This window comes from Zootermopsis nevadensis, unplaced genomic scaffold (genome assembly GCF_977971745.1).
Source record: "Zootermopsis nevadensis isolate Lab colony 2312 unplaced genomic scaffold, Znev_1.0 Znev_ptg000025l, whole genome shotgun sequence".
Lineage (NCBI taxonomy): Eukaryota > Metazoa > Arthropoda > Insecta > Blattodea > Termopsidae > Zootermopsis > Zootermopsis nevadensis.
The window spans coordinates 12025691-12050873 of record NW_028259157.1 but is presented as its reverse complement, the minus strand read 5'-3'; the positions used below and the strand labels follow the sequence as shown (position 1 = coordinate 12050873).

The 25183-nt window shown below is 39.0% G+C and overlaps 1 protein-coding gene across 2 annotated transcripts; it reads left to right on the top strand.

Moving 5' to 3' along the window:
- The first annotated feature begins 87 nt into the window (after positions 1 to 87).
- On the top strand, positions 88 to 22242 carry LOC110835999 (patched domain-containing protein 3). 2 transcript variants are annotated; one of them, XM_087355798.1, is made up of 15 exons: positions 88 to 107; positions 2810 to 3056; positions 9319 to 9389; positions 10934 to 11203; positions 12273 to 12444; positions 12850 to 12953; positions 14516 to 14636; positions 15542 to 15838; positions 16236 to 16484; positions 16999 to 17314; positions 17938 to 18080; positions 18805 to 18966; positions 19939 to 20064; positions 20344 to 20610; positions 21595 to 22242. In XM_087355798.1, exons 4-15 carry the CDS (start codon positions 11103 to 11105, stop codon positions 21754 to 21756), a joined length of 2220 nt encoding a protein of 739 aa, XP_087211924.1. In that variant the 5' UTR covers positions 88 to 107; positions 2810 to 3056; positions 9319 to 9389; positions 10934 to 11102; the 3' UTR covers positions 21757 to 22242. The 2 variants fall into 2 exon arrangements, with proteins under 2 accessions (XP_087211924.1, XP_021932460.2); XM_022076768.2 differs by lacking the exon at positions 88 to 107 and adding an exon at positions 1197 to 1504.
- Positions 22243 to 25183: the final 2941 nt, after the last annotated feature.

Below are 25183 nucleotides of genomic sequence, written 5' to 3'. Positions count from 1 at the left end.
ATTTTCTACAAAGCTACGTGGTGCAACATCCCAAAAGACAGTCATCTTTATACTCACTTTGAGAACCTTAAATCTCAAATTTCTGTTGTTTTCCTCAGTTCTTGCAGGTGAGTCCAGGATAATATAGTAAAACTGCTTTTTCCTTGTCTCTTATACTTTGCTCATATGCCTCTGCCCTTCTTGTTTGAAGACCAGCATGAGTCTTTAATAAGTTCTGCAGAACTGCATAACATAAAAGATTCAAAGGCATTGAACATTCAGTCTGTATAGACTTAATTTTAAGAATGTCTAATTAACCCTTTCATTGTTATGGATAGAAGGATTCTGCTGCATGGAAGGTCACATTGTGCATTGTGGAGAGTATGCTACATCAACTGATCGATCATCTTGGTAGGGCATTTATTGACTGCCTGCAGATCTATGTGTTTGCAGTGAAGGGGTTAATATGAAACCAGATGATAATGCGCTTAATAGTACAGCTCATATGGTCTGTGAGAAAAGAGTGGAAAGTAGTCAGTCCCCTGTAATTATTATTTTGTAATTTCTAATCTCCAGGGATGAGATGAAAGTGAGATATGATATGAATGAAAATGAAGAGTGATAAGAATGTGAGATTTGAGGTTTTTATGGCACAAAAAATTTATATTGTTATTTTTTGGGTTGTAATGACGCATGTAGGTGTTAGTTTCAGATAAAGTGAGGAAATTGGAAGGTTGGCTATAAAAAAAATTAACAGTGAAGCCTCAGTTATGACCTAGTCCAGTGACTGAGGTTAGCTCTTTACAAGGGGCCCAACTGGGTAGGTACCCGTTTCCCTTTTTGACTGAGGACGGAAACGTGTTCTTTTGTGTACCAGATGGACAAAGTCAAAGAATTTAATAATCGAGTGTGTAATAACATCGTCAAAACCCTTTAAATTTGGCATGTACATGTGATTATTTTGCCAGTTATTATATGCATATGACACATAACAGGTCGGATTAATGTTTAATTCTGAAGTTTAATTTGAGTTATTTACTGTTTTTGTAAAATAGATGCGTACATGGTTACGAATTTGTTATCCGTGTCTACAGCGACAATTGCTAGGCCGAGCATGTGGGAACACGTACTACAGTTGCTTTTGAGAAGGCTGTGAGATCGTGACCAGCTGATCAGGTTTTTTTTTACTAGCGTCGTGGTTGGTAGTTGTCTATAGATACGTAATGTGGCAGTACTGCTCTGTCTGCTGTTGACTTAATGTCAGTGTAGAAACAATTGTGGTGGGGGTGTGTTGTGATGTTCGCGTGTTGCTGACTGAACTTTGCTGTCAAACTTCCAGTGTTGACAGTCCTGGCTTCTGTCATAATTTGCACACAGTTCAATCACTGGTTCATCACGAGACGATTGTTTTCGCAGTTCCTTATTGGAGTAAACTTAGCAAAATGGAAGATAAAAAGATAAAGAAGTCGGTTGGAAGGAAACTAAGTGCCATAATTTTATTGGGTCTCGAAAGTTTCTTTTACAGGTAAGATGACCGAACTTGCAAACAATTTCATAACGATATGTGTAAATTATTATTACCTACGCCCGAAGTCGGACCCCAGTCAATACACTTGTCGACATTTCAGGTGTCGGTCAAATAGCAAGAGTTAATTTATTTGTAAATTGTTATAGACGCCGTGATCACTCGATACTATAGCGTCGAATGGTATTTAATAGCATTTGGCTGGATAGGGTGTGGTTGTGGTCTATTTCAGGGCTATATACCTGACGTTATCTCGAGGGACTGATGAGTCAGTCTGCTCATAAGTACAACGTAGAACATTGCGTGTCAGGATCATCTCAGTTTACAATTGAATTTGCGATTCATCTTTGTACCAATTATTGACATCAATTGACAGTAACTGAAGGACAGTTAATTATTGAGGACTGTCGGTCACATAGTAATGTTCTTTCGTGTGTGGGTGACAGAATTATTTCCGACTACCAGGGGGGGGGGGGGAGTTTGGTTTCTGACCTGTGGCACCAATTGGTTCCTTTTACCCCTACCTCAAAGAACACATTTCTCAAAACCCATAAACACACTCTGTTGGCAAAATACAAAAGTATTGAATGGCAAAGCGAATTGTATGTATACTTACTGGGTTTTGAACACCAGGGTAGTAGTCGAGACCCACCCCCAACATTTTGTATTTATTTGAGATTTTATGTTCTCACGGCGGTGAAGATGATTACGTTGTTCTTCCGTATAGACTCGTAGGTAGATACCAACATTTCGGACTGAAGTGTTTTAAAATTTTACCTCAGACTGTCGAGTCGAAGTAAAACAAGCAAGTTAGATGATGTAACGGTTGTTAATTTCAGAACCCCGTCTGCGGCTCTTCAGAATGGGAGACAAGTGGTTTTCGCTGCCCAGACTATGGGTTTAGGCGGTGCCCTTCATGGGATAAACTTAAAATGAACCTTGATCGTTTGCCCCAAGACTTCGCAGAACTTAAAGACTGGAGTTTGGATGTCATATAACCAAGGTTCTTTGTATGTCTGTTGAGAACAAGAGGAATGACAGAGTCTGCTTCGAGTCACTGTTTGAGACGTTCGTATCTTTAAAAGACGAAAGTCGGGACAGTGCAATCCACGCCTTTAACCATTTTAAGACGAAGATCGTCTTGTTCAGCGCATTCTAATTTCTAAAATCAATTCGTTGATGCTGTTTGGGGAAATGATCGTTGTTTATTGAGAATCATGCGAAACCTTTTATGCACTGTGCAGGCGAAATGCAGTTGGTGCTTTAAAGTGCTAATCGTGATACAGTGTCTTCGTTGCATTTCAGGTTCGGTCACGCCGTCGCGTGCCATCCGTGGTCCGTGATACTGGGGTGTCTGGGCTTTGTTGCATTGAGCAGCTTCGGTATCCTCAGGTTCCATCAAGAGAAACATCCGATCAAACTGTGGGTCCCTAAGAATTCCGACTTCATACATGATACCAACTGGTTAACGAGCAAGTTCCGAGAAGGTTATCGCATCCAGTCTATTCTTATCACTGCTCCAAATGTACTTGAACCACAAGTTCTGCAAAAGGTAGGAGTAACAAAAACCATAAAAGTAACGCTGGGCCAGCCAAGAAATTCCCAGCGTTTTATGGAACCAGAAGTTGACCCCTGCTTTGTGTTATGATTAACCCTTTGAACCCGAAGTTCGTCTGAATAATATTTAAGAATTCAGCCCGTACCGCGAAGAAAACACGACACTTCACCATTACAAATGGTCAGTTCTGTTTAAGGAATTGAGAATGAATTCGAAATGTACATTTAATGATTATTAAAGCTTTGAAGGATTAAACGTGAATTCAATTTGCCGTGGTCATCCATTATAAGGACAGGTTTCGTAATCGAGTTTGAGAAATGCCGAATAGAATGCTCTGAAGACGTTTAATTAGCTTTGATTGGTACGGGAAACGAGAAGGAATTAGTTGCTGATAGACGAGAAGAATTCAGACCGTCGTCTCTGTAAATAGTCTTTCGTTTTGCAGTCAGCTCTTCTAACATAAAAGACGACACGGGCCGATTCACAACTAGATATTTTCAGCTTTTTATTCAAAATTAAATTTTAATATTATCTTGTTACATTCGTGTCGATCTTCAAATTGGTCGCAGGATCTTCGTTTTTACGCAAATAATCCATTTTTTTAGTGTTCTGTCTGACGACAGGTCCATATGAACAGGATCCTTCCATCCTCTTCTCGGACTGGGACCTGTTCATATACGTTCTTGGCAGATGATCCAGAAGTGGTTTGCCATTGCCTTCTTCTGTGTGTGAATGGAGTAATTGTTGGGATGCCACGGAGGAAAACTCCGTGTTGCCTAGACCACGGCCTTGCCCAACACAAGTTATAAATTCGGGCACCGCCGGGAATCGAACCCGAGACCCAAGGATTACAAGGCCAGCGTTCTAACCGCTAGACCACCTCATCTTATTATTATTTAGTGTTCTGTCTGACGACAGGTCCATATGAACAGGATCCTTCCATCCTCTTCTCGGACTGGGACCTGTTCATATACGTTCTTGGCAGATGATCCAGAAGTGGTTTGCCATTGCCTTCTTCTGTGTGTGAATGGGATGCCACGGAGAAACCGGGGAAGCCCCCGGAGGAAAACTCCGTGTTGCCTAGACCACGGCCTTGCCCAACACAAGTTATAAATTCGGGCACCGCCGGGAATCGAACCCGAGGCCAGCGTTCTAACCGCTAATAATCATTAAAAAACTGGAATTAGTGAGGTAGGCGGGAATAAAATGCTGGAAGTAATCTGGTTGGCGTTCATCGACGTTTCAGAGGCTGCCACGATCTTCAGCACCCTTAAACGTGCCTCTGAAACGTCTGTGTTCTGGTCCCCGCTCAGTCTTTTGTTCTGTGGGTGGTGGGGATCTATTCCTTGGCAATGAAAGAGCCAGGGCCTTCAACTTTGGTTCCTTCGTCTTGCTTCACCGTTTTTACACCTGATTATGCCCAATCAATCCAGCCTTTTATTTTACAGCCCATAATTTAATGTATTCTAAAATTCAGTTATTTTCGTATTTGTTTTGATCTTCCATACAAATGTTTAATTACAGTCGACGTAATCTTTTTAAAATTACCAGCTTATTTTCACGTAATTCTCTCTAAATCCTTGTGTTCCGGGCGACGTATCCGGTGTTTGGACTTGGAGCAACGAACGGAACTGTTTCATGTTACGTGGGATCCATATTTTAAAAATCATTCCTCATGGTTTGTCAGTGAATATGTATAATAAAAAACTGCTTTGCTGTTTTACCGGAACTGAGTAACATCCTGTCAGATACGAACACTGCACGGAGTAAAAACAGATTGTGTCGTGTCGACTGGCGGAAGGATATTATTAAATTACAGTGCGAATTTCGTTTTAGGTCCACTGAGTTGTAAACTTTGAGTCAGTGTTGATTTTGAAATACGATAGGTATAATATCTTTGTTTCAATATGTTAATAATAATAATAATAATTTACGGTGAAACTGAAATGTCCAAATGCTAACTTTTTTTTTAAGCTTCATTGTTGATACTGTGTAGTTCGGTTCCACTGTCATTGAAAGGGAAATGGACTTTTTTTCCTCTGAATTGTCGTTAACCGCCATCTACCCTTCATTTAAGTTGCTAAAAATAGTCTTCAAATGCGGTCCTTTATGATCACGTAATTGAGTCGTCGAGTTCCACAATTTCAGCGAATTTCAGTCATCGTCTGAAGCAATACTTTGTACACTTTAGTTAGTCTGTGGTTCTTCGTTTCAAAGTCAGTCTTTATCGTTCAGTTTGGCAGATAACAAAGCGTTTTAGGGCAATTATGCCTTATCCTAAGCCAAGCAATGTGCTGTGTCACCTTAACGTCCGCCTCTGTATTCCAAGAGCCCGCTTGACTACGGTCTCATTTCCACGTACATATTCCACGGCGAGAAAATCAGACTCTCCTTGATCTACATTCTAATTGTCAAGAAAAACAATACTGAGAAAATGCCTTAATTAATAACGCCCCTCGTCTCACTCATTGCATCACTCGAGTTTGCATGTTGTCTTGACTTTAGGTCTAAAATGTCTTAAGTAATAATCTGACGTTTGCGGGAGATGTTGTATAAAACATTAATTGTTCAAAAGGAAACAACACGTAAAAAAGTTATATTTTTTTCATATTTGTCATTGAAAATAAATCGCACGTCCTTCAGCGTTGTCGATGTTCTGGGTTGTGATGCACGTGGCAGGTAGATACTAACGTTTCGGAGAAAGATATTGTCTCCACAGCCCCGAAGATGTCTGTCTACCTACACAGCGCCCCAGCCCGGAATAACATCTCCATCTTACCGCCATGAAGACCGCGAGAACCTCAAATCTCACAATTGCAACGTCATCCCTCTGCTTTAAGCGCCATGACTGAATTTTAAGCATTTATCTTATCTTTATTTAGATAATGTTGTCTTTACAAGGCGTTCTGTTGAAAAATTATGTAATGAGCGTTAATTTTCGGTTTCATCTTTGCAATTGTACCAAGTGCCTGATACATTCTTGATTGATAACAGAAAGCAAGTGATACTGAGCGTAATAGTTTTTCATGGCAAGCTGTAAATTATCAGATGAAAATGAAACAAAGTGTCGCAGAATCAGGATGTCTTTGTGAGTGCAACTTCAATACGGATATTCGACGAAGAAGTTTTGCTGTGGCCCGTTGAATATCTGCCAAGTTCCACGCAACATTCTCGCTCAGTCGATAGGTCTAATATTCGGAATCGATTACCGTTCAATGTGAAAATGTCCTCCGTCCCTTTGTAAGGCAATGACGCAGGGAACCTTGTGCTATGAATACTTCATTTACGTCATAGGGTTTTAATTTTCAACTTGGAATGCGAGGATACATTGTTTCTTTTCTAAGACGCAGTTAATTAATGACGCAAATCTATTGTGTTCTCAGCCTCCGGCATATTTGGGCTCTGCATTGCTCGAAGTGAAAAAGGGAATGTCCGGAATTTGAAATGTTCCTTGGCGTAGAAACTGCCGTGGAATTTATGTCATTTTTATCGAATTGTAAGACTTTGTGAAGAATTTCGAGCAGTCCGTGATTGTACGCGAACTGTAAACGCTTAGAATTTCTGTGTTTTTGATAAAGTTTTAACCTGTGTGAAATTTAAGGTTCTCACGACGGTGAAGATGGCGATGTAACTTCCGGGGTTAAGGCGCCGTGTAGGCTGGTAAGTACCAAAGTTTCGCAGGAACGTACTGTCTCCATATTCAGCATTCAGTATGTCTCTCCGAAACTTTGGTTTTTGCTTACGATTCTACACGACGTCACAATCCAGAACAACATTATCGACAACCTACGGGACGTGCGCTTTATTTTCAATGACAAACATACAAAAGGAATTTTTATATAAACCCATAAGTTCGAATATTCTGTCACCCCGATGGATTAACAGAGAACAACGCATGGGGGCGGGGGGGGGGGGGGGACTGTTAGGGCTGATGACGTATGGAGCCGATCACAGTGACGTGTGCAGTCTCGAAATATGGGTACACGGCCTTTGCGAAAGGCTGATCCCCTGCCCAGGGTGTCTTGCCAAATGCTTAAGTATCCAGCCTTTCATAAATAATTCTGAATAGGGGGAAATCCAAAATGGGTAATTTTAAGTAAATGTTGAATCATCAAGGGGTAATATTATTTCGGAAAATTTTTATTAGTATAGAATACAATGAGTGGTAAAATATATGTGTTTTCGTGTTTATTTGTTTGGAAACTTTTCGGCGAAGTGGGACATGCGGCCGAGGTCAGAACAGAAGTAATGCATCTGATTAACTGTATTCTCTTACAGAAGAAATGTTGTTCACAAGGCCATCTACCTAATTATATATCGTGAATGTGAATGAAAAAATTACATAAATTGATGTCATCGTGTGTCTCATAGGAGTTACTGTGTAAGTCCGAAAGCGAATCACCAGATTTTCAAACTTGCCAATAGACGAGCTCATCTTCTGAATATGGTAACAGATGATTAAATTGCGATTTTGCGTATTAATATTCAATCCCTTTTAAATTGGGTAAGGTAAATAAACCCAATCTAATGTACAACGTCTTAAAATATATTCTTAACTTTTTGTATTTTAAAATATAGTTTGTCGCTTGACTTGGCTAGTGTCTTCATATAAAGGTTCTATATCGATAAATGTTTTAGAATTAAAATTTAAAGTAAAGAGACTGTGGGTTTTATGATGGAGATTTTAATAGTGATCAACAAAATTTGGACCATTAACGCTTTCTGAAACGCGACATTCGGTGTGATTAAAGGCATTGAGAAAAACCACGCCAGATTTAAAACTAAATTTAATTTCGAAAATTTTATCGTGCCTCTACAAGTAAAAAGTGTTACTACTGAAACAACAACATTAATTGTGCAATGGATTCTTAATAAGGAAACTGGTCAGATAAAGTAGAACTGTGCTAAGTGCACAGTCACCTGAATACCAGGAGACAGCAAATGAAGGTCATTAAAGTGTATTTTGATTAATATTCGCGATACTGAAATATTAAAAACAGGATCTTGGTAATAAACACTGCAACTGCATAGAAGATAATTAGCTCATACAAACATTCCAATAATTTTCTACAGATTTGTTCGTAGTCCTTGGTTGTTCGTCAAGATGTTAGTGAGAAGAATAACTTTCGGGACTGTTCACGCTTTCTTACGAAATATTTTGGGCTATTTTATATCTCTGGAACGGGTGAAGGGTTTGTCATGAAATTTGGTATGGAGATTACGCCATTGGAGCCTACTCCACAACCTTACTTTTATGGTCTGAAAGTTGGTATTGCCAACGTAGTGGATGCTCAAAGTCGTGAGGTGGGATAAGAAAGAAGCTTTACCCATGATCGTTTAAAGCCGTGTATCGACTGCGCGCGCCTGCCGCGCGCAGCTGTTCATGCGCGGCAAACTCTTTCGTTTGTTAATGTTTAAAACCGTGTTCGTGGTTACCAGCTTCGAGCGCGGCAGCCGTGAGCTGAGAGAGCACAGCACACTGAAATCCCTCTGTGATGACGTCATTTGCCTCGAGGGTTTTGTCAATGGACGTAACGCTGTGTATAATTAATAAAAAAAAAACCTGTTTTTAAATTTCGTACAGTCCAACATGACATTCGTGTTGTCTGGCAAGTTCCCTTCTTTGTTTTTACTCCGCGATCGGCCGCTGCGGGTTCCGTCAATTTAAGTGTGTGCGCATTTAATAACTTTATAACGCATTTAAGGATTTTAATACAATTTTGTGTGGACGCCATGCCATAGGTGACTCATACTTCACACCTTGCAACATTTGATAAAAATAAAATGGCGGACGGTTGGTTGATGCCTTAAGGAGACATTAACTATAATGTCAGGATCCTAAACTTTGCTATGTATTGCGCGCAGTCAAAGCTCAGTTTCTTTCAGGCCACTTGAAATCTTAACAAATTGTACAGAAGTACAGGTAGTAAGGAATAACTCAGCTGTTAGCAGCTGACTGACCTGGCAAGCTGTAGCACCAAGTTGAGCAATCAATTACCGATTGCAAAACATTTCACCATTCACTGATCAAGGACTTTCCTGTTTTATAAGAGAAGCCTTTGCATGTTTTTTCATGTTACATGATTAGACAGAGAATTTATGCCAAATTTCTTGAGTGTAGTTAATGACAAAATTGTCAGCAATTTACAACTTTAAATTAAAGTCACATTTCTGTGTCATGATACTCACTGACGACTTTATTGTCTTTGAATTTTGTGGGTGGGATTGAACATCCAGTTTTAATTGTGTGTTTCAGTTACAAGATATTCAGAATAAGGTGGAAAATCTAAATGCTGATGGAATTACATGGGAGGACATATGTTTCAGGTAACTCTTTATTAGGAGAACAAGTCCATGTGATTGATGATGACGTCCTTCTGGGTTTGACACCACATAGATTCAAAGGTACGAGGTGCGATCGGAAAGTTTCTAGACTGCGCCTATAAAAACCTGTACACTTATCTCAGGTATTAAATTCATCCATCACCCTCGAAGTAGTTCCCCTGGGAGTGAACACAACGATCCCAGCGCCGCTGCTAAGCCTGGAAGCATCCCTGGAAATCTTTCTTTGTCAGCCTGTCAAGCACCATCTGCGATTCTGCCTGAATCTCTTCTATCGTCTCAAATCTCCTTCCCTTTAGCTGAATTTTCATCTTTGGGAAGAGGAAGAAGTCACACGGCGAATAAGGAGGGTGCGGGATGACGGCCATGGTGTTTGAGGCCAAAAACTGCCGAACTTTGAGGGCGGTGTGGGCTGGCGCGTTATCATGATGCGTCGCATGTGGAGTTCTTCCTTTAGAATCAGCTGACAGGTCCCATAGCCTATCCCAACAATGTCGCACAAGTCGTTGATGGTACGACGTCGATCTTCGTGAACGGCCTGCCGAATCTTCGTAACATTTTCGGGCGTTGTGCTCGAAGATGGTCGTCCAGAACGCTCGTCATCATCGACAGAGGTTCGGCCATTTTTAAAACGTGAATGCCACACAAAAGTTTGTGCACGACCCATTGCGGACTCCCCAAATGCTTGCTTTAGCATTTCATAGGTTTCCGTAGCCGTTTTGGCGAGTCTTTGGCAAAATTTGATGCACACGCCATTCCGAAATCGCAGGAGGGTCGGTGTAATGCACTACCAAAACGCCCGTAACTAAGAAACAAATGCTAATTCGATGATGCCGGCTGGTACACTGATTCACTATGAATGTAGGCCGCACCCCCTAAAGGCAGAAGCTCGTATTACATCCGGTTCGCCCGCTATTGACACAGTCTTGAAACTTTCCGATCGCACCTCGTATCTACCTTAGATTCTGCGAGGTGTCGCAGCTCAGAAGAACAACACTGACATCTTTGCTACTGTGAGAAAGAACCTTAGATCTCCCAAATGCATGCAATTGTATTCTTTTCTAAGGTCTGGTATTGATAAATATAGTAGTTTTATTTGCAATGGCCTTTGAAAAGAAAATGGAAGTTCGAAAATACAGATCTGTAGTTTACAGAGAAAGTACATATTTGTTCAATACATCCAATATGGAGGATTGAAATGATTGATAGGTAACTTGATGTGGCGAGTTTGACGTGATGCACGTAGGAAATCTAGAGGAAGCACTCAAGGTCCATTTAAGGCGCTACTAAAAGAATGGCAAACACCGAGTACCGCAAACGGCACAACTACCTATTGGTCTTGTTTGCAAGATGCTAGAATGTATTAATTAGTAATGGATATTACTTGGAAGTTTATGCATGTTTAGAATATGGAAGTTGTATTCAGTTTGTTGGTAATTAATTCCAGAGGCCAAGAGCTTTACTTGTCAACTTCTTACAAGAACTGATATATTGCGTCTCACAGTCACAGATTAAATTTTTTGTTTCAGAATTCCTGTTGTGGATTTCAACTTTAAGCGACGTAAGCGAGATGTAAAAGAAAATCTCATTTTAGCTGAAGATTATGTCGATGTTGAGGAGGATTTTGAGTTTGATCTTGGCAGTATCTTGGGGTATGACCTGTACTGCAATATTATAAACAGACTTGAATCTGCATGTATGCAGCACAGTTTGTTGGAGCTCTGGAAGTTTAATGAGCAGAAGATTCACAACTTAACAGAGGAGAAAATAATCAAGGCCTTAAACAGAACCACAGTTAGGTATGGGAGAAATATAATTCTCATGGCAACTAATATGAAGATGGCTGTCTTCTGGGTTGTGTTATGCTATGTAGTCTTGTAGACGTTTGCTGATTTTTCACAGGTCCTTGCTGCCTCCATCACCAGGGCAATCACCATGTTGATGGAGGCAGTGGAGGACGTATTGTTTTGCTTCAGGATGTATACGTCCATACATAAACCTCATCTCCAGTTGAGGTAAGAAATTCAAGGGATTTTCTCTGTTCCTAATGCAGTGCAAAATAATTTGTTAAGACAAGGATTCAGGGCTTTGAATGATATGAAGCAGGTTTCTGTAGAATATTGCCTTAACTGCTTCAATGTTATGGGTTGAAGATTGGTGACATGGAAGTGAACATCATATTTAGGGTTGGATTCAAACCCATGGCCATACAGTATGAAGTACGGGAGAAACAATACAGGGATATCCAATTAATGAACAGTGAATTGTGGCGGACACAGCAAACTGACATTTATTTTTACTAGCAGCAAAAGGGTTAAAATAAATCACAATAACTTCTAATTTTATGGGCGTCTGAGGAAAGAGTTTATGCTGTGGATACCCCTTGCATGTCATAACCCTGAAACAAGCATAGTAGTTATCTTCGTGTTCCTCGACACACTGTGCCCCAGGCAACAGACATTTGCAATTATGTAAACTGGGATAATTGGTTCAGAAACAATTTTATGTCATGACGTATATTTATTACTTCTAACTCATGTCGCACTGCAGGAAACAGTCCTGTGTGTAGGATTTTAGGTTCTCATGGTGGCAAAATTCTACCAGACTACGCAGCACTACAACCCAGAAGACAGCCATCTTCAGTCCTCTATATCTTCAAATATGATACGAATGATTTGACTGGCATGCAGTTCGATGTCTCAGAGTTTGTTCTTTCAAATGATTTCATATCTCCGTATCTTACTGTGTATACTCGGTGAAATTGTAGGTGGACTTCAGTAAGGCCGTGGATTAAGACGGAGTTTATTCAGGTTCAGATTTTATTACTGAAATTTTCTTATATTTTTACTTATGTTATGTTTCCTTCAGTCCTGTTTATGGACATCCCACAGACTACCTGCAGCTCCTGGGTAATGTCAGACGAAATGAGACGGGGCACGTTACTGGGGCTTCTGCTTTGTTGTCACTTTACATGGTGCATATTGACTTCATGTCTGTCAACTTTGATGAGGATGGGAATGAAGCAGGAACAGCTGACTGGGTATGAACAGTTTTTCTTGTTTGGCTGTCCATTGGTGACAGTACACATGTCTAACCTGAAGTGAGTTACTTGCAAATTGTGAAGTCACGTGGTGACATTTTGTGAACAAGGTTGAATTTAATCTTATATTAAATTAAATTTTCAAGACCAGTTTTTTGCTCATTGGTGCATATGTAATTAGTGTTGCAGTTCCTGGACCAGACGATTGTTGATATTGAATGGAAACGCGTTGAATAACGCGTAACTTCGGCTTTTGGGCACGAGCCAAAGTTATACGTTGAACTCCAGTCATGAAAACAAAGGACAAGATTTACACTGTATTATCTTGGACTTCAGTGTTCCATTAGACATTGCATGGTTTTCAAAATTGTTGTTAATTGTTATAAAATGAATTTATTGTTTCAGGCAACTAAACCAATTTTGAAATGGGAGCAGAAATTCATGGACATGATGGAGGATGTGTCCAAGCATGCACAAGGAATTGAAGTGTTCTATGAGGCAGGAAGAAGGTATGGCGATACATTAACTTGAATTCAGTTGACGATTTGAAAATGTCATTTTGTTACGGTAATAGCAAGCAATAACCTGTACCTTCAAAATTATGGTGTTTCGCAATTACAACATATGTATGAATAGAACATTCTTTCTATTTAACAATTGTTCTCTCCCTAAAAATATGTTAAACTTTCCTGTAACTGCTGTGAAATGAACATATTCAGTACTTTCTACTGTTCCACAAATATATGCAAGCAGCCATACTTATGTTGGGTGCGTACACTTCCTTGCTTCTCTTCATGTAACTCACTAATGTATGTGCTCGTATGTAACACCTTCTGCTCCTTGTACATGGCTTGATCTCAACTTTAAGCGTGATGTCGCATGTCTTTACTGTCTTTGACCTGAAATTTTCTTCAGGCACTATCCACAGTGTAAAAACTAGTGAATGCTTACATTTTCAGTAACAGTGTTACAATATGCTTAAAATTTGTATATATAGGTTGTTTAATGTAGAATGTACGTGTTCTGCTCAGGAATATACCATGTTTGCACTTTCCACAATTTTGTGCAAATGGCGTGAGTAGCAGCCTAGCAACCAGGGTGACTTTGTCTAGGTATTGTATTGATGGTCGGAAATCAGCAGCAGCAGTGACCATTCCGTGATTGATCAGTTATTGTCTCTGCTTTGTATTAGAGGCGTAGGGTTAAAATAAAGGCCTGTGCACTGGCTCTCCTGAAGTTTTTCAATTTTCATCTTTTGTCTCCAGGAAATGTTATGATATCACCTTGTCCACTTACTTCCACCTGATTTGAAATAACTCTGTCTGCCATAGCCAGCAGAGTAAATGCCTTCTTGTTTACCTGATGATGAAGGAAGACCCACCCTTTGAAGTGTTACGGGTTTTTAACTTTCAAAAAGGTTCATCAGATGATGCACAAATCCAAAACAAAGCAAATAGGATTTTTCCTGTTTTTCTGCAGTACCTTCCATAAACATTTCAGATGATATCTTCAAATAGGCCACAACACTTTCAAATCCTTCACTGTTCATTCATGATCACCAACAGCGTCATTAAACAAAACATTTGTAATTAAAAGGGCTTTTAACTTATAGAAAGACCACAGTGGTTTAAAGTGTTTACTTACCGAAATGAAATACTTGGACTTCATAGTGTTTGTGAGTAATGCTAGCATTAACCAAGCTCGATCACAGCTCAAAATGAACTGTTTTCTTCTTGGCACAGCCAAAACTGTGACAGGTCAAATGTGTGAGTTTCGTCAGATTGTTCAGAAGGTAGAATGTAGGAGCAGTTGTTTCCTTCAAACACTGTTTTGATTTTTCACAAATGCCACTTCTTGTCTTTGTTCTGCTGTTGAGTTTTGAGCTTATAGTATTTGTTTTCAATTTTGTTAAAGTGTTTGACCTTTGCTGTCTGAAATGGCTTCATTATTAATAGCTCCCATATTAATTTTTGTGCTTTTTCGAAGTGAAGATAAAGTGCTTTAAATATTTTAGTAGTTGTTTGTAAGCATGCGTGGGTATACATACGTTCTTGACATCATATTCAATTAGTTTTGCAGATATCAGCGCTGCTTCCATGTTCCAAGATATCAACAAACTTATTGTTGGTATAATACTGATGTTCATATATGTACAGATAAATGTGTCTAAATTCAACATGGTGGAATGCAGGGTAAGTAGAACATAACTGTTACTTTTAAGGTGTCTGTCTTCTGGGTTGTTGCACCACGTAGTATAGTAGAAGTCATAGGTTCTTGCTGCCTCCAACATGAAGGTGATGAGTTCTTTACTCGTCACTCTGATGATGGAGGCAGTGAGCACCTGTGAAATGTGGTATCTTCTACCAGACTACATGACACAAGGACGGAGAAGACAGCCATCTTCATACTTGCTGCCATGATAACCTCAAACGTCACTCCTTATTTTTAAGTTCGCTGTTAGGTTAGGTTTGAATTTCCTCTTGTGTGCGTGTGAAGGAAAACGGTAGAATCAGTTCATAAGAAATGGCAGTCCTGCGCTGTAGCCGCGCGGTCTGAGGCATCATGCTTCGGACTGGCGATATGGAATGCGCGGTGTTTTGAATCTCAGGGGAGAAGAAATTTTCTCACGAGCCTTCGACCAATGTATGGGGCCGGTACCAACCCAGCATCGTGAGGAAATTTGGGAGCTACAATGAGTAGTGTAATCCGGTCATGAAAGCTAGCAATGGCTGGGGGTTCGTCGTGATGACCACACGTCACCCTGTATCTGGTTGGATGATCGTTCACCTCTGCTTAGGCATGTGATCGTGAGGCCAGCAGTCAGGCTAGTCGGCTTTGTCTCTCTGGAGCTGTTACGCCACGGATTTAATTTAATTTAAGAAATGGCAACAAGTTCTTCAAATCACGTTTTTGGGAGATCTTATTCAATGCTTTGTACTTAAATTATTTTTATCATATAGCCTAACATTTGAATACATTAAATGTGTGAAATTGCAGAATGTTTTAAGTTGTTCTTTTTTGTGACCGCTTAACTGATATTCCATAGTATGTCTGTCTCTCTTTCACTGAAAGTAAGTTGTCATCTTCATTTTTTCAGCTTATTCTAGGCAGCGTTGGATTACTGTGCATTTTGATGGCATTTGTAGTAGCATGTGGATTTTGTTCCTTGCTGGGTATATCATATGGACCAGTACACACAGCATTGCCATTTTTACTACTTGGGATAGGAGTAGATGACTTATTCGTGATAGTAACTTGCTGGAAGAATTTAAATGTTGGAAATAATCTGGTGTCTTTGCCAGAGAAGATGGGACAAACAATGCGACGTGCAGGCGTCTCTATAACCATCACAACACTCACAGATGTTGCAGCGTTCCTTGTGGGAGCATTGACAGTAAGTCATACAAATTAAGCAACATATGACCAATGGTCAACTTCTTTTATGAATGTTCTTCACATATCCTTGTGAAAGCAATGTAATGATGACTGAAAACTACTAGTATAATCAAATTTTTATTGTTTGCAGTATTTTATTAACCACTTCAGTAGGCCATGCCATAGCTTATGTGGTTAGTTGCCTGCTTCTTGGGCTCAATCCCAGAGCAGGCCATGTGAGATTTGTGGTGGCCGCAGTGGCACTGGAGTGGATTTATCTGAGGTCACTTAAGTTTTCAAATGATTAAACCAACTGTCTACACAAAGCAGACTTTACCATATTCAGGAGGGATGTTTGTAATTTCCTGGAGAAGGAACTGTTGTATTTTTATAGTTTTAACAATTTTATGTTGCAGATTTTACCTTCCCTGCAGTCATTCTGCCTGTATGCAGCTGCTGGTCTTCTGATGACATACATCTTCCAAACGAGTTTCTTTGTTGCTTGCTTTGTGTTAGATGAGAGGCGTATCAAAAAGAACCGTAACTGTGCGCTGATATGCTACAAGCACAGGGACTATAAACCTAACCCCTGCAGTGAGGTTGAATATTCCAAGCCGATCTTGTACACAGTGTATTCAAAAGCAGTGTTCACTAAGCCAGGAAAGGTGAGTATTTGTGTTTAATTTTCTGTGCATATATAAAGATTTCCAGTAGGTTGAACACAATCTGTTATTTCTTACATTCCATGGACATTGCCATAATTAAAGAACTGGAACAGAACTTATTGGACGTGCATGTATAATAACAGACATTTACGTAGTTAGATTACATAAAAAATAAGATTACCTTACCAAATGGAGTCACAATTATAATATCACTGTATTATTTAAAAGGTCATTTGGACTATACTGGATGCCATCTGCTAAATAATCTTTAATTGGGTGGCTCTGAATTAATGTCGACCAAGTGCAAATATTACACACTTGAAGAGTTTTATTCATAGGTGTAATTAATCAAGCCCATAGTTCCAAATTGAGGCAAAAATACAATGAGTACTGTCTCATTTAAGTGGGTTTATGGAACTGAATCTGTCTATAAATTCTTGTTTTTTTAACAAATTCCATTGTACTTGATATGCTTTACTTCTTAGTGACCTAATTATGTTTGTTTATTCCCTAGTTGCTTGTGATCTTATTAACATTGGGATTTGCTGCAGTTGGTCTCAGAGGAAGCTTGCTCTTAAAGCAGAAATTTGATCTTAATTGGTTTTTGGCTGAAGATACACACCTTTACAAGTTCAATATGGAGAGAGCAAAATTCTTCCCAGATATGGGACACAATGCTGGAATTTATTTTGGAGGACTAAACTACAGTGCAGAACTTCCAAATATCCACAGACTTGTAGCACAATTAAAGCAAGAGGAGAACATTCTTAAAAATCTGGAAGAATGGTACAGCGAATTTCAGTCATATGTTAAATTGAATTTAAAAAAAGGTTTGTTCACAGAAGTTTGTACTTGTGTTCTGTATTGGCTAACAGAAAGCTTCAATATCATAATTTTGTTAGTACATCTCCTTTACATTTGGAACTTCCCCTTATTTTTTTGGTTGTCAGTGATTATTCTAGAAACATTATATGCTTTTCCTAGTTGCTATTTGTTGTAATGGAAACTTTAAAAAATCTTACATATCTGAATACTACTTTTCACTAATCTAGTAGTACATATTTAACCCACTAAGATTTTTGTTTATCCTTTGTGGTGAATACTTTGATGTTGGACAGTACTTTGAGGGTCACCATGACCTTTTCTTTCCTTATCCTTTCCAATTCTTCATACATTATTTCTTTTGTAGTTTGATCATAAATAATGTCTATAGTTGATTTTATTTCTCTACTGTACATTGAATATGGAATGTAGTTTGTCACAAATGCTTCAGTGGTAGAAGTGAAGGACATCATCAGTTCTAGCTGAGCTGTATCTCTGTGGATATGCTTAAAATTTTATCGAATGACAGCAGATTTTCCTCATTTCACATTATGGGAAGTGTCGGAGAAACTGTGAACTATAAATCAAAACTTGCCTTTCTGAAAACGAGTCTGCTTATTTTGTGTTCCAGACATATCTACAGATATTATATCTGATGATGAATTCAGTATTTACATTTCAAAGTATTTGTTTAGTCCACATGGATCGAAATACCAGAAAAACTTTCGTTTTGATGGAAAGCTGCTTTGTGGACAGCCTGCACCACCTGTCACTGTAAGTGAGGAAGTGCACGGAAGTAAATATCATTATTGCTGTGTTAGTAGTAATAGTGTGTTTCGTGCAAGATTCAACAGCATGCTTTAGTGTTAGTGGTACTGAATATGTAGGGTCATAATACCAGAGTTTTTGTTACAACTGGTAGTGGTGATGGTATTTTTGAGATTAGTACAGTACAGTAGTCCTCTTAAAGAAACATAATGCCATAATACCAACTGCACTGCCACTCTGTATGAATATGATGTTGCATCCATCATAAAGAATATCTTAGTCTTACGAGATTTTGCTTCCAGTGGTGTCATCCATAAAAAGTCAGATCTTTAATTCCTGCATTTCCATGCTGGAATTTCATGTAATTATATTTCTCCCATAAGAAAATAGTGAAAGTAGTTCATAATTTACTTATTTGTGTAAAAGTTTTAAATGTATTTAATAATATTGTATTCCTTTTTTAGATTATGTGAGCCCTTCCCACTAAGAGTAATGGCTTTTATCCTTGTTACATTGTAGTTCCCTTCTAATGTATGTGACCAGTCCAATAAGATCTGAAACACGCTCATTGAATTTATTGCATGAGGATTTTTTTATATACTACTCACCGTCAAGTATTGCCAAGATCAAGAGATTGGAGCTATACCTCCACTACCCCAAATATTTTCATGACATGGTGCTTAATAAGCACCAAGGACACCTTTACCTTTTCTGTATGTTGTATTTATAGGTTGCAAGCTTTGAGTTCAAATTCAGATTATTTGATGGCCCTGAAGAGTTTCTTCCAGCAATGCACAAAGTGAAGAAGTTGCTATATGAATCAAATTTTACCACCGGTGACAGATTTTCTACAGTGTGGGGTAAAATTCTTGCTAACTGGGTTACTGATGAGGTGAGCACATAAAAAAAGTGTTTATCTTAATGAAAATTAAATCTGACTTATTTATTCATATATACTAGCAGAGGAACAATTTTTGGAAGCTGAAACAATATATTTATGAGTAAGGTGTTTTATTTACACATAGAACTGTTTGCTTCAATTACAAGTTACATCTCAGAGCATTAGTCGTAGTTTGGTTGGATTTCAAGTGCAAAGAAAAATGTTAATTTATATTCAGGAGTTTATATGTGTGTCGGTTTATTACCATCACTAACATTTTCTTATTCCTGATCACTGTTCTTCTGTATCCATACTTTGACCCTTTTCCAACTAGTCCTTTCTCTACCATGAATCGTGCATGTTGTTCATCCATCTAACTCTTGGTCTTCTCCGTTCCTGATAGCATCCGTTCATGCACTTGTTTGGGTCATCAATGCCATCTTTTAATATGTCTGTACCATATTAAGTTTATTATTTTTATATAATTCAAAATAGGAGTTTATAAACCCATTTTTCTCTAATTAAATGTGTTGGGATTATGTCTTTCTTGATTTTTGTGCAGATTATACCCAAAAATCCATTTCTACTGTCAGTAATTTTACCTTGTATAATATGCCAGTTTTACAGATAGTTTATGTGTTTGAAAGACAACGCATTACTAAAAATGTGAAACAGTACAACCATTAGCATTCAATAAAATGAGAAAAACCAAGAGAAAGAAAGTGAAGTTGTCATGAGAGGTCTGCCTCTTCCCCCTTAAATCTGTTTAACTTGCAGCAAACTAAATTTAAAATCTGTTTGTACTATATTATTAACATTTGTAACTAGAAGCATTTTGCTTGAGGTATGGGCTTAAGTTTTTAATATTAAAATGAGATTTGTGTTTTTCTCAGAGACAAGTAAGGATTTTCCCATTCTAGGAAATGTTATTTTGTAACAAAATTGATAAGTAAATTGAATTAATGATTATACTTTGTGTGACAGGTAATAGATACGGAGTTGTATCGCAACCTGGGACTGGCATGCATTTGTGTGATGGTGTGTACAATGCTGCTGATCGTCAATATTGTAGCATGTCTTTTTGTGTTCTTCTGCGTACTTCTTACTCTGGTGAGTGCAAAAAAACTCAGAATTCACTATAAATAATTATGAGAAGTACACTTCCACTAATAATAATAGTTCATTAAATTAGACCTGAGTAGGTGTACAAGAGAACAAAGTTACATTTGTGTAGTTGATCTCTACTGTAAAGTTTTTCTCCACTCCAGAATATTGTGTGTAAATATTTGTTGTAAAATTTTGTATTCCAATGTGAAGAAATTTATTTTTTAAAATAAAAATTGATGGGGTTCATTTCCAGTTATGCTGTGGCTGTGAATTGATTTTCAGGTGTCTGTAGGAGGGTTCCTGTATTATTGGGGTCTAACAATTGACACTACTACCTGCATTGGGCTGCAGCTAGCAACAGGCCTTTGTGTGGACTATGCTGCTCACATGTGTCTCGCTTTCCTATCACAGACTGGTTCTCGATCAGTGAGGGCACTGAAGACAGTGACAGACATAGGACCTGCCATTTTCAATGGTGGAATCTCAACATTACTTGCACTTAGCATGCTTTCACTCTCTCATGCATACATCTTTACATCTTTCTTTAAGGTTAGTGTGTGATGAAGCAATGAATGTAATATGTTGTTACAGTATGGTGTAATTTTTGTTTTTGTCAATTCTGAATGAAATTTTATGTAAACTTCATTTTTAACTCTTTAACACTTATCATTAATGGACTTACTGGCAGTCATTAATATAAATTCTTGCCTAATATAATTAGACTGATCTAGTCAAGGAGGATGGAATGGGCAGGGCATGTAGCCTGCATGGGTTTTGGTGGGCAGATGGAAAGAGATCATTAGGAAGACCTAGACATATGTGGGAGGATAATATTGAAATGCATCTTAGAGAAATAGAATAGGGTTGTATGGACTGGATTCATCTGGCTCAGGATAGGTGCCAGTGGCAGGCTCTTGTGAAAATAGTAGTGAACTTTTGGGTTCCATAAAATTTTGGAAACCTCTTGACTGTTGGCTTCTGAGGAAGGACTCGGCTCCATGGAGTGAGTAAGTAAGAAAGTTCATTTCATCAGAAATTTTTATAATTTAATAATACATATGTTTTGGTGATATATGTAGTACAGTGTGGCCCATGTAACTACCTGGCAGACAATATATATGCTACTGACCACGTGCAGTTGACACAACCAAATGCTCCTATTCAATTTGTCTGTACTTGCTCTCACAGAGAATATGTTGAATTGTTAATTTATTATGAGGCTTCATATTTGAAGATACATTGTTTAAAATGAAACTATACAGCATAAAAGAATACATATTTTATTCTATTCTCTTGCCATATTTTATACATCTGTAAGCTGTCATTCAATTTTTAACAGATTTTTTCTGTAATGAAAAATGACGTTATAGTCCTTTCAGACGACATTGTAATCACATTGCTTCCTGATGCAGGTTTCGTTATGCAATGTTGCTTTGCTTAGTTGAAAGCATTTTATCAGGAAAATTTATTTGAAAGGACTAAAGGTTAGAATGAGTTGAATTCGAAACTGAAGAATTTTCCATTTCTTTTCAGATCTTCTTCCTAGTCATACTTTTCGGCTTGTTCTATGGCACCTTGTTCTTGCCAGTACTCCTCAGTTTCATCGGGCCACAACCATATGAATCATCACAAGTCACAGAGCCACAGACTGAAGCAGTTAAAGTGTACAGCCTTTGTGATGCAGAACCTAGTTGATGGTAACTTGTAAAACTATCATATAAGCTAAAGTCACCAGAAGACATGGGTCAGTGGTTAAGTTCTTGGCCCAGAATTGAACTATCCTAAGTATTTTGTGACCTTCCTATGTCGCACAGGAAAATTCTCAGAACACGTTAAGATACGTGTCTTCTGGCTTGTAGAAGTTTACCAACATTTCAGATATACTTGGTGCCTCCATTATCGGGATTATACCATGCTACATGGTGCTACAACTCAGAAGATATTCTGATAATGTAGATTTAGTAAGGAAGTTTTCATGTTAATATGATTGACAGTGGGTCACTGATGTTAACATAATAAACTTTGACCAGGAAAATAATGAAATCTGTATAATTTTATTGAATGAATATTTATTAATATCATCACTACCAAATTTAAAATAGTGCTGTACTTCTTTACTGACTATTGTGAGAAAGAATCATTATATAGTGTGTTCACTAATAAACGAGATTGCAACTGTCACGGAGACATAATTTTCAACACTTCTTATAAAAGAAAAATGTGATTTTATTGTTTCTGTGGTATGATATGTGGCTCATATTGGTAAGGTCATGATGTGCTTGACAGTGACTCATGCATTTGGTGCTGGAAGTGACACTTGTGATCTGGTTTATCAGTGAAGGCACTGTATTTGATACAACACAGAGACACACATGAGAAACTAATGTGTCAAACTTAAAACATGAGAAGTTCCATGGCTCATCTTCATCTCACCGCCTCTGCCCCTTAGGGTGAGATACAGATTTCAGTGCTAAGGATTAAAAACTCATCTTTTACCAGTCTCCAGAGTTCCCTACACTTTAGAAAACTTTGGGCTTATATTATTTGGTGAGTGCCTCACCGTGTGTCTGCTAGACTCTGCCTCTATTTAACCTGGTTGCAGACTACCTCAGTGTCTGCATCAAACGGCCTCTGCAGGACTCGGTCTCGGTCTCTGACTCACCCGCTCACTGCTGGTCTCAGTAATTGCCTTACGTGATGTCTGCTGCACCCACGATTTTCAGAGATGGCACGTCACAGACCATATCAGGCACAGGCCGCATTCGTCAGAGAGACAGTACAACAGAAACAGTCCGACAGTGACCGGTTCAGCAAGGCATCAGGTGAGGAAACTTTTGAAACAAATTTTCAAACATTTTACATTCAAAATTTTTTCAAATATTTAAAAAAAGATTGGTTTTGTGCGCTTTTCAGACAATTTCCAGCATTTTTTGAATTTTCGAAAATTTTGAAAAATTTGAACATTTTTTTCTAAACACTCCCCAAGAGATGCCTGCCAAACTCGGTGAATGACTACCCCTGTCTCTGCCGGACTCGGCCTCTATCTCGCCCGGTTGCTGCCTGCCTCGGTGTCTGCACCAACCGGCCTCTGCAGGACTCGGTCTCTGCCTTACGTGTTGTCTGACGTACCAGACCTTTTAGAGGAGGCACGTTGGAGCCCTTCATACAGAGACCGAGTCCGGCACACACCGCATTCGTCAGACACTCTGTACATCAGAAACTGTCGACAGAGACCGGTCCTGTAAGGCATTAGGTGGTGGAAATTTTTGAAAAATTTCAAAATTTTCAAAAAATGCTGCAAATTGTCCAAAAAGCGCACAAAAACAAAGAAATTTGAAAAATTTCACATTCAGTTTTTTTTCTAACTCTTCAAAAAAATTTGGTTTTGTGCGCTTTTCAGACAATTTCCAGCATTTTTTGAATTTTCGAAAATTTTGAAAAATTTCAACATTTTTTTCTAAACACTCCCCAAGAGATGCCTGCAAAAACTCGGTGAATCACTACCCCTGTCTCTGCCGGACTCGGCCTCTATCTTTTCGAAAATTTTCGAAAAAATTGAAATTTCTCAAAGGGGTTGAAGATTTTCAAAAATTGTCGAATTTTTAAAAAAATTAAAAATGGCTGCAAATGGCGTGAAACGCAAAGAAAACCACAAATTTTCGAAATTGTCGACAAAAATTTTGAATTCAGAATTTTTCAAAAATGTTTGGTTTTGTGCGCCTTTTGGACGATGCCCTACGTTTTTCGATTTTTCGAAAATTTTTATATTTTTGTCACAAGTCTCCACAATATCCAGGCCAGGACCGGCCTTTGCACGACCCGGTCACTGCCGATCCCTTTCTCTGTCGGACGCGGTGTCTAAAGGACTCGCTCTCTGCAAGATACTTTCTCTGTATCACCCGACATATGCCAGGCCGTCTGTGCAAAGACCTGGTTCAGCAGAGAGCGGGTGAGGCACAGCCCGAAACAAGCAGAGCAATGTAAGACAGAGAGAGTGAGGCGAAGACGTGGAGAGTCACAGAAAATGGGAAGCAGAGATGGGGTGAGGCAGAGACCGAGTCAAGCATGTACAGGCTGATGCACACACCGCAACAAGCAGAGACCGGTGAGGCACAGGACGAGTGACGCAGAGACCTTGTTAACCAGAGACGGAGTCAAGCACAGACCTGGGGAATCACACACCGTGTACAGCAGATACCGGTTGACTCACAGACTGAGTACGGCTGAGACTGTGTGAAATAGACAGCCCGGCGGAGTCTAGTCCTGATAGGGATGAGCCAGGTCAAATTTAGAAGAAAAAAATTTCAAATTTTTCGAAAAATCAAAAAACGCTGCAAACGCTCTGAAATGCGCACAAAACCGAAAATTTTCTGAAAATTCGAAAAAAAATTAAAAGTTGAAAATTTTCAAAAATTCTTGGTTTTGTGCGCGTTTTGGAGCATTTCCCACGTTTTTCCATTTTTCGAAAATTTTCGAAAAAATTGAAATTTCTCAAAGGGGTACCCCTTTGAAGATTTTCAAAAATTGTCGAATTTTTAAAAAAATTAAAAATGGCTGCAAATGGCGTGAAACGCAAAGAAAACCACAAATTTTCGAAATTGTCGACAAAAATTTTGAATTCAGAATTTTTCAAAAATGTTTGGTTTTGTGCGCCTTTTGGACGATGCCCTACGTTTTTCGATTTTTCGAAAAATTTTATATTTTTGTCACAAGTCTCTCCACAATATCCAGGCCAGGACCGGCCTTTGCACGACCCGGTCACTGCCGATCCCTTTCTCTGTCGGACGCGGTGTGTAACGGACTCGCTCTCTGCAAGATACTTTCTCTGTATCACCCGACATATGCCAGGCCGTCTGTGCAAAGACCTGGTTCAGCAGAGACCGGGTGAGGCACAGCCCGAAACAAGCAGAGCAATGTAAGACAGAGAGAGTGAGGCGAAGACGTGGTGAGTCACAGAAAATGGGAGGCAGAGATGGGGTGAGGCAGAGACCGAGTCAAGCATGTACCGGCTGATGCACACACCGCATCAAGCAGAGACCGGTGAGGCACAGGACGAGTGACGCAGAGACCTTGTTAACCAGAGACGGAGTCAAGCACAGACCTGGGGAATCACACACCGTGT